Here is a 10458-nt window from a genome sequence, read left to right as displayed (position 1 = left end):
AGTATAAAAAAAAAAAAAAAAAAAAAAAAGGTTCCTGATTGTCCAGATTGTACAGTAACAAATTATGTTGTCGATTTTACAAGAGTTTTCCTTGAAGTTTAAAATGCCAGTAATTTTTGCAGGACAATGTGGGCATTTACGTGCATTTGGCATTTTATTTGTAATTAAATGAAATAAAATTAAATTGTATTAATAAATCTAATTTTCTTTATTTTGATCTTTAAAGTCACACCTCGTCCTATATGCAAGATCGTCTTATAAGCAAGTAAATACTAGAACTAGAAATTTAGTTTAAATTTCTTTAAATTAAACATTATAATTTGTTGTAAGTTTATCTTTTAGTGATTCACAAGATCTTGCATTATATAACATGGGTATAGAAACATAAGCAGCTATGAAACTAATTTTCATAAACAGAATTTGAAAATTGGAACAACCTTCGATTGCTACCAAAAATTTGTTATTTTATGTAACCATTTCAAATTTTACATATCTGCTTATGTCCCAAATAAAATGTGCTGAATATAATAGGAATACTAATTGAAACTTTTTGTTTTGAAAATTATTATAATAGAAATACTCTATTAATGAGAAACTGAAGAATTTAGAGTTAGTTGCATATGGTTCTAGACCCACGATGTACAAATTTAGAAAGGAATAGCAGTCAAGAATCTGCATTACATCTGCTTCATTTAGAAAAAAATCAATCCTGCATTAACACTTAAAGACCAACAGTATGACAATTAGGACAATTTCTTAAAAAGCAAGATATTTCCTACTTTCTTACTAAAAATAGAAAAAGTAGGATGAATATGAGGCTGCTTACCTGATTTAGATCATATATCAGCTTTTAATTCAAAATTGACCACTGGAAAAAAACTCTTATATAGTAAAAAATTAAACAAATCTCAAAGACTACATTCATATATTTTATAAGCCATTCTCATACAAAGAACCCTAGTAGCATAATAATGAACTACAACTTATTAACTCATTATTTTTTAAACAGATGGTAGGAATAACCTCATTGGTACGAGATACCATACAAGCAGTCCAAGGTGCAACACCTTCCCCTATGATAGAAATACAAATATCTCCTGTATAACATGATAATTAGGTTCTGAAAAGTGCTGTGCTATACGAATCCATGCTATGCAAGACAAAGAACTAGTACAAAACATAGGGTTAGGTTCCAAAAGTTAGCAAAAGTGTACTATTCTTTATACGTGTCCCTCTTCATTAAGACCATAGTTTTTAACTTGTCAGCTCTTGTAAGCACTATATCGTTATCGCACATCCATTGCTTACTTTCTCTTACACTTTTTCAAATTGTGTCGTGGGTTGATCTTGTCACGTCATTGTTTATTTAAAAACTGTTCTCCATCTAAAAGCCTCTTTTTTAAGCTCGCTAAGCCCTTCTACTGCTTGCTCAACCTCAGGGATAATTTTTTCATATGTAAGCTTAGGGCGTGGCACGTACTTGGGGCCAAATTTGCAAGCCTCCTTTAGGCACGTTGGTGGTGTAATATTATCCCAACTTATCTTATTATTGCAGATACTGCTTGTGGCCTTGTGTTTCTTTGTTGCTTTGCTCTTATCCATCTCATTTTCTTCCTATAATTCAAACTCAGCCTTTCTGTGACTTGATCCACTAAGTTTACTACTCTGCTATTAACGTTAGCAAGTAATTCCGGATCTATTTCATATAGTTGATTTTCTACTTCTATTAGTCTTTCAATCAAATAATACTTCCTGCGCCAAACATTTCATATTGCTTTTCTTAGATATAATAATCTTAGTCTTGGGAGAAGCGATTAAAAAGGGAGAAAAACATCAGGGAGAAAAAATTATCCCTGATGTTGAGCAAGCAGTAGAAGTGCTTAGCGAGCTTAAAAAAGAGGCTTTTAGGTGGAGAACAGTTTTTAAAATAAACAATGACATGGCAAGATCAACCCATGACACAATTTGGAAAAGTGTAAGAGAAAGTAAGCAATGGATGTGCGATAACGATATAGTGCTTACAAGAGCTGACAAGTCAAAAACTATGGTCTTAATGAAGAGGGACACGTATAAGGAGCTTTTAACAGCACACATAAAAGGCAGGAATGTAAAGTGTACTATTCTTTTTCATAATTAAAAGAAATACGTTTATTAAAGCAATCAATAATTAACTAACAAACAATCACAATCAAAAGCATTGCATGTCAATATTAATTTTTTTCTTCATTTCTAAATACTGTTAAACAAGGACATTTTCTTTCTGGTAAAATATTGCCATAATCTGAGCTTTCCTGTTCATCTTAATCTGAAATATAGGCAACATCTAGATTTTTCTCTACTTTTTTTCATAAAATCTGATATTTTCATTTGCTTGCCTATGAGATCTTTAAAAATGTAATCTTTTTATACAATAACTTTTAATCTATAAAAAACAAAACACAGCAACAGTCTTTCCGATTCATTTAGAGCACTATCATCAACACCTGATTTATAGGAAAGCTACTACAGGAAGCTAGAAAAAGGAAGAAGAAAAAGTGTATAATCAATTAACAATTTTCAACAATAATCAAGTTTTAAAAATTGTATAATCAGTGCTCATTAAAGAAAACTGAGGAAAAGGCATAAAACAACACTGAAAATTTCAATGTTCTAAAATCTGTGCACAAATATAAGAAAACATGCTTGTTTGCTTGAATAAAAAAAATATAGAATGTGTTTGCACTTAAAAATTGTGACATTTTATACAAGGATGTCTCCAATTCTCAAACAGTATTAGAGCAAAATCATTATTGTAAAAATGTCATGTTCTACAAGAGATATCTATATACATAAATGCTGGGAAAACATTATTTTTCAATAATTAGTTTCCTGAAAATTCCTTGGAAAATTGATATTTTGACAGAAATCCTTTCCATACTTATTTTTTCTTTAAGAATTTATAGGCTAGAATTCCTTAAAGATAAATATTAAAACAAAAATAAAATCATCTTTAAATTACTTTATTTGGTAACATTCTAACTAAATGAAAATAAATATCTCCTTGCAGCAATATTTTTGTGGTTCAGAAAGAATTTTATTATGTTAAAAGTCTGCACATTTTATAACTCTGTGTTTAATAACAAGTCTGTATATTAGGATGAAAGATAAATAAATACTGTACTGCTTAATTCTAGTAAGTAAAGAATATTTACTTAGATCAAAAACATTATTTAATATATCTTCAGCTTATAAATATTTGAATGTCAAATAGCATTGAGCAAAATGAACAAATTCAATATACAAATTAAGATTGTTAGGATTAAAAAGAATTTTAAAATTCATATACAAAAACTTAAGAAGTTATAAGTACAAATAATAAAATTAATATATATAAATAACACACAGTGCACTCTTGCTAATCCAAATTACCATATTTCTGCACAAGAGCATGCTCTTATGTGAAAATTCCTTGTTTTCAGATTTTTTAAACACACATCCTGCTTTTCTTATAAGAGATGAACTTGTTTGTTTTTGTTTTTAAGAGCACTGTACTTCTGTGCCAGTGTAAACTAAATGTACAGTACATGTACTGATACTATAACTATTCAATGACAAAATTAAAAATGCTACTAATGCAATCAAAGTTTTTTTAAAAATAGTGACTTTTTTTAGATACTTTGTGGACTACATTGACAATTTTTCCTCACCTGTAAGAGAACCTTTAGACTTGGATATAAGAGCCTGCTCTTATATGTAAGGAAATATGGTAATTATTGTAAAATAAATGTTATTTGAGTTAACAAGGTAAATATACTTAAACAATTTCTATGCTGGATAAACTATATAGAAATTAAAACACCGGAGTTGATAAATTACCTAACTTCACTGCCTGTAACCGGCGTTCTTCTTCTCCAATATGAAGGACTTTGCAAACGTTTTCGAACCTAATGTGGTTCTTCTTCGGGTGCTACAGAATTCCCTATATGAATTTGAATTTCCTACATCATAGAAACAACACCGCCTTAGCGGTATACTCATCCGACCCAGAAATAGAGCAGCTATTCCGTCTAACCAGAATTATTCACACCACGTTCAGCACACAACACCTCAGATGGCTAGAGGCCTTATACATTTGCCTTAATACCCTCAGGAATAAGCACTGCATTAACTTCAAACAAGAAATGAAGATATCAACAGCATGGGAAGCCTTCCTCAATAAATCTCTGAAGTAACAACATACAGATAATGAGCAAGTCTACAATGATGCCATCGGTAACACGTGACAACGTTCCAGAAAGATTTTCCAAAATAACGGTTAATTCTAGACTGGAAATTTGAATTCATATAGGAAATTCCGTAGCACCTGAAGAAGAACCACATTAGGTTTGAAAACGTTTGCAAAGTTCTTCGTATTGGAGAAGAAGAACGCCGGTTACAGGCAGTGAAGTTAGGTAATTTTCTATGCTGGATTTGATACTTATATCTTATATTTATATTAAAATATGTGGTAAATATTAATTTCATAAATTTGACATGTTTTTCAAAAAGAACCTATAATAATTTTTTTTGATTTTGGCTGAAACATTTAGTACAATAAAAAATAAGTAGTTCAGATTAATCAAGATGGTGCTGTAATTGACAGATATAAAATAAATCTTAGCTGTAAGTGGAAATTTAAGAAAATACATTACATAAGTGATAGAATAGAAAAAAGTAATCAGCTGACTTCAAAATTCAAGTGGAACCTATGGTATATGTATTTTGTTCATTGATAAGCACTTTAGAATAATATATAAATCCAATTGCTTTAATTATTTAAGGAGAAATAATTACATAACTCCAATATTATAGCAAGTTTATTCTAAAGCATAATGGTAACAACCAAAGACCTATTAGGATAAAAATTATACAAGTGAACACTAGAAGTTATAATGTTACAAAATTCTTTTATATGAACTACAGAATGTAGAACCAACATAAAAATAATTACAACCTATAATTAGTTTATGTATATAATATATTGCTTTATCCTTTTGTCTGATCTTAAGATTTGCATAGTGGTTGCAAAGTTACCTTAAGAATCTTACAGAAAAATAACTAAAAATACCAGCCAAAGTTTACCAGTAATAGGATAATGTTTAGAATAATGTAACAAATGAATGTGTACAGCTTATATACACAAATCAATAGTTCAAATTAAGAAATTCTAAATATTTGTTGTTTTTATGTCATGGGTAATTTTGAGTTGTTGGGTTGTATAATAATAATGGGTTGTTTTTATGTTATCTATGTCATGGATAAAAACAGTGATAATGTGAGTAGATACAGTATAAAATTTATAAGTAGTACAAAGAAATATTTCTGAATACATGTAAAATATTTATATCAATAATAATAAAAGCTGTCAATTCCTGAAATTTTCGAATGTATATAATTTTTCAAATTATATGATAAACTTTCTCAATCATTATATTTGTATAAAATATATTATTTTATATATATTATGAATAGTCTATATTATTATTATTATGTTTTATTCTCTTCTAAACAAAAAAATAAATTTAAGTTAGAATATTTTCATCATTTTAAGTATAAATGAAAATATTTAATTTTTACATAGCATGTAACAGATATTTATTTTGTTTAAATTTTTTTAAAATTATGAATTCTCTTAATTTTGTAAGTTTACATCAACATACTTTAATCTATTATGGCATAAGGATCAATCAAGTTAATCAAATGAAATTATCAAATAAAATTTAACTTCAGTTCATATTCTAAAACTTGATCTTTATTCTAGTTATATTTGGAACAAGTAAACAAAAATATTATTATTTTTTCATTAGTGAAATGGTTCACATTGATTTTAAAAAACAAACAAAGTTTTTTAGTTTTTAAACTTAATTTTGAAAACTTATAATAAATATTTGATGCATAACTGAAGATAAAGTTTTGAAGTATTTTTTCTGTTTAGATTTAATTAATTGCAGATCAGAAAAAAATTACAAATATATATAATGGCCATAAAAGTATCTCTAGAGAGAATTTTGAAACTTTTGAGAATCATTCTCTCAGAAAAAAAATTACCAAAAAGTTTCTTTATCTTTTTTAGAAAACAGACTGTGTACTTGAATATTGCATAATTCCATTTTAATGTTCAAGTCTGGCTTACTTCAGATTCATCAACCAGAATTTCAATTACAATGAATTAAAATTATAAAAATATTGTTTAAATTTATGAAAAATTTCAGAAATAACTTCTTTAAAAATCCATTTAGTAAGACTACATCTTCAAATATAATTCATCAAAGCTGCTAAAACATCTGCCTGAGTCATGAACTTTAGATTGGATCATACTGGTTCATACATTAATTCTTTAATAATTATTTAAAGATTTATTATTAGAAATTGTTTAGATTACTAATTTAAATGCCAATTTTTTATTTCTGAAATTAAAAAGTATAAACAGTGGAAGTTATTTTATATATATAAAAAACACATTTAAAGAATACTCAAAAGTATTTTAATAAAATTTCAAAATATTTAAATTTTCATTTAATATTGTACTTTATATATGTACTGCATTAAATTTATATTCATAATTAAATTGAACTGAAAAAAATTGTTTTAATTTTTTCAATTAATGGTTGTACAATGTTCATTCAATGTAGTTAATGAAAACTGCAAATTAATAACTTCTCAAATATCAGATATTAAGGAACTGCCTTTCATGTTACACAAAAAACATATATATTTGATTATATCTGATTCATTAATTAATTTTAATATGTAATTCCACCACAAATAAAATATATAAAATATAAGAATGAAATTATTTGTACTTTGACTTAAATTTTAATGCCAATATTTTTATTGAATAATTTACATAAATCAATTGAATAAAAACAATCACAATTATTAATTATGCAGCAATAAATTTATTTTTTTAAATAAATTTATTTATTATATAAATTATGGAAAATTATTAATTAAATGTTTAAACTAAAAATATGATTTCTTTTTTTAAATCAGTATCAAATTTGATATAGCTCATAAAAGATGGCACAATATAAGCGAACAGAATATCTGTACCATAGTTCAACATATTAGATTCTTTTATGTTTCTTCCTGTCAATGTCAATCATATCGCTTGGCAATCTACAAAACAAAGTAGTTTTTAGTTACAAGCAAAAAACATTCATCTGAACCTGACAAAATTAATTCCATTTAATATTTCAATCCATTAAAAAGCTCTAATCAAATATATAATACATAACCATAAATAAAAATTAGTAAAAAACATTATTCTAAAAAATTAGCCAAATTATCATTATTATATATTATTAAATATATTTTATAATTTATAATTTTCACATGTATTCAATTAAAAACACTAGACTGAGATAATACATTTATCTCAGTCTAAAAATATGATTTAATATATATTTACTATTGAGGAAACTTGGGCAAGAAATTCAAACATTTAATATTTAGTCAGTATCCCTAATTTATTTAAATATATTTATAAAAATAAAAAAATATATCAAGCACATTAATACTACCGGGTGCATCGTCTATCGGTACGCGAAAAGCGGCAAATGCTTTCATACCGAAATTTATTGAAAAATATAATTGATATAAACGGTAAATATATATTTATCAGTGTTAAAAGTCAATTTTGACATGATTTATTAGATATGGATACCGGTGTTAAGAATCTCATCCGAATGTCCCGGTGACACATAAACCCGAAATGCGGCAGAATGCGACTCGGAAGTCAATCCGATTTCTATACTAATACCGATCTCAATTTGCTTTTTTTTACGTTAAATAATGATTTTAAACAATTCGTAATCGATTCGGAAAATTGGGAGCTCGAGTAAGCTACGCGATCGTAGTTTCGAACAAATCTACGACGTTTTTAATGGAAAGGGACGATCTTACCACCTTGTTTACGAACAGGCATGGCCAATGTCAAGGTAGTTTCTTTGCCGAAGAATGATCCTTTATGGCTTTTTATGTCTCACACTCTTCTTATTCAACGCGCTATTTCGTTATACTATTAAATCCACAATAAAAAATATATACAAGAATCCAATCGGTCTTCGCTATAACAACCGACCGTTCTGTCCACTGCGGCCTTTCTATTTCAATCCAATATGGCGGAATTACGACGGACGTCACATCACGTGAAGCTATGACCAATCGTCGGTTGGTCAGACAGATAGAATATCTACTATTGGCGGAAACGATTAAGCGGCATTTCGACCGCAGCAACAAACTTCAAAACGTGACATTCATCGTCTGCAACTAAATTCGTGACAAGAAAATCGTGCAATTCTACCTTTGCTTCATTATAATCAATTCAATTAATTCCTTTCGTTACTTCGTCCTATCAATTCTAAATTTTATCTATGTCGTAATCGTATTGGTCCTCGTATTTTTCCAAATTTACCAGTTTATAACCCATTCCATGAATATTATATATATATATATATATATTTTTTAATTATTCTTAAAATAGTTATTTACATTACATTTCTTAACTTATTATTTCGTCTATTAATATTAAATATGAATTAAATTTCCGACAGACAACTCGAGATATTGGGTGTTTTGTAATTAAAAGTTTTATATAAATTAAACAAATCGAGTTTTCGCGTATCATCGTACAACATTATGAAATATATTTAACGTTTAAATGATTTTTAAACTTATTTGACAATGAATTAATCAATTTTTTATGCTAAATCATATTGCAAAGTATGCAATGAATCAATAGATAATAAATTATTTATTGATTCAGTCTCAAAAATTAAATGAAATACAATTGTAAATATTAAACAGGTGCGAAGTTTATCCGAAATTTTTCGTATAATTTTTTTATAAAAATTTCGAGACAATATAGTAAAGCATGAATAACAAAATAAATAAAAATTTAAGGTCCACAAAAGATCATATTTTTAGGCTTTAAAATATATATCATATATGCCACATTAATAACTGTATTTATTGATTATGGATATTAATTCTCATAACGGCCTCCGTGTTATCATAAATATTTTGATTTGATATAAATTAAAATTAATTCCATTCAAATTAATTGCAAATAAAATACTTTATCTCGTCTAAATACGGTAACAATTAAAAAATAAACAAGTGAAGCGAAAAAAAGCTTTATCTATGAGACCATGAATCTGACTTCCGGTTTTAGAACATCTTCTATCTATGGATTTTTCTCAACCTCCTTCCTAACAGATAATGTTGGTCTGTCTAGAAATCAAAATGACCGTAGCTTGCTGTAAATTTATCTAGCCGAGTATTATAATTCTTTATATTATTTCGAAATCAAACTGGAAATTTTTTGTATTTCGGATTGTTTACAAATTTTGAACACTTAGTATATTCAGTACACTCCAAATTAACAAAGATTATTAAGACAAACATTATAATCTATTAACTAAAATACAATAGGTTTGAATTGATTTAATTTGTTAATTAACGCAAACTTAATAAATGTGTTTTATAGTTGCTTTTTGTACAGGTTTAGAAAGATGCAAATAGTTTATATAAAATGATAATAAAAACCGAAAATTTTTATTAATTGCACTTTTATAGCTGATATTTATAATAAAAAACCTAGATTATTCAAACTTTGAATAAAATGAACCGAGTACTAAAGTGCTAAATATATCTTCTAGGTCAATGACTCGTTTAATGTTTTCATTGTGTGATGCTAATCTTGTTCTTTCTTACTAAAGTACTATCAATGTTTTTGTATAAGTTACAAAAACATTGATAGTCTCAGTAATTAGTACGGATGTAATTAACGTATATTTAGCAATTCGCTTGCTAAACAAATCCTCATTTATCTCAAAATAATACGAAATTACATAATTTTTGAATTTTTATTTTATTTTTCTCCCAAAAAACTGCAATAAAAATTATTTTGAACTTTTTCGATATAACGTTCGGTATTAATTTGTGATTATAAAATCTGTAAACTTATATTGCAGCGCTATCAGTACATATTTAAATATGCCTCTTCTATCGGATATGTCATGGAGAATTGCTAGGATCAATTTCATTGATTTTCAATTTTTAAATTCCGGCTCGAAAAGTCAGTAGTATAGTAAACAAATTTATAGATTATTGACAAAGTACTGTAATGTAAATAAGTTAACCTATTTTGCAATAACGATAATCTTAATAAAATCATAAGTATATTTTAATGAGTTAGAAAAAAATATATAAAAGTATTCGAAATGGACATTTCACTCGTTTCAATTTTAATAATGATTACAGGAAAATGAAGTAAAGAGAAATATGATAAAAATCGAAAAATATAAACACGTAAACAGAGATCATTGTTGTTTTTATTCCGTTTATACATTTTAGTACTTATATAAAAATATGCTTTTATACATTTGTTTGTAATGTCGAAGTCTATTATCTTAAAGTAAACAGAAAACATTTGCA

General features: G+C 26.9%; 1 protein-coding gene across 1 annotated transcript in view; it reads right to left on the bottom strand.

Moving 5' to 3' along the window:
* Positions 1 to 8148, bottom strand: part of LOC111629787 (disks large homolog 1-like) — a 366953-nt gene extending 358805 nt beyond the window's left edge. Inside the window, exons 1-2 of the mRNA XM_023373697.1 lie at positions 7924 to 8148; positions 7072 to 7137 (exon numbers count right to left, since the gene is read on the bottom strand). Coding sequence (XP_023229465.1) covers positions 7072 to 7084 — 13 coding nt within the window. The 5' untranslated portion in view covers positions 7085 to 7137; positions 7924 to 8148. The remainder of the gene's footprint in view (positions 1 to 7071; positions 7138 to 7923) is intronic.
* Positions 8149 to 10458: the final 2310 nt, after the last annotated feature.

Source organism: Centruroides sculpturatus, unplaced genomic scaffold (assembly GCF_000671375.1).
Source record: "Centruroides sculpturatus isolate CEXI.00-Female unplaced genomic scaffold, Cexi_2.0 scaffold517, whole genome shotgun sequence".
NCBI classification, from domain to species: domain Eukaryota; kingdom Metazoa; phylum Arthropoda; class Arachnida; order Scorpiones; family Buthidae; genus Centruroides; species Centruroides sculpturatus.
Note: the sequence above shows the minus strand (reverse complement) of the source record. Positions and strands in the feature narration are given on the sequence as shown.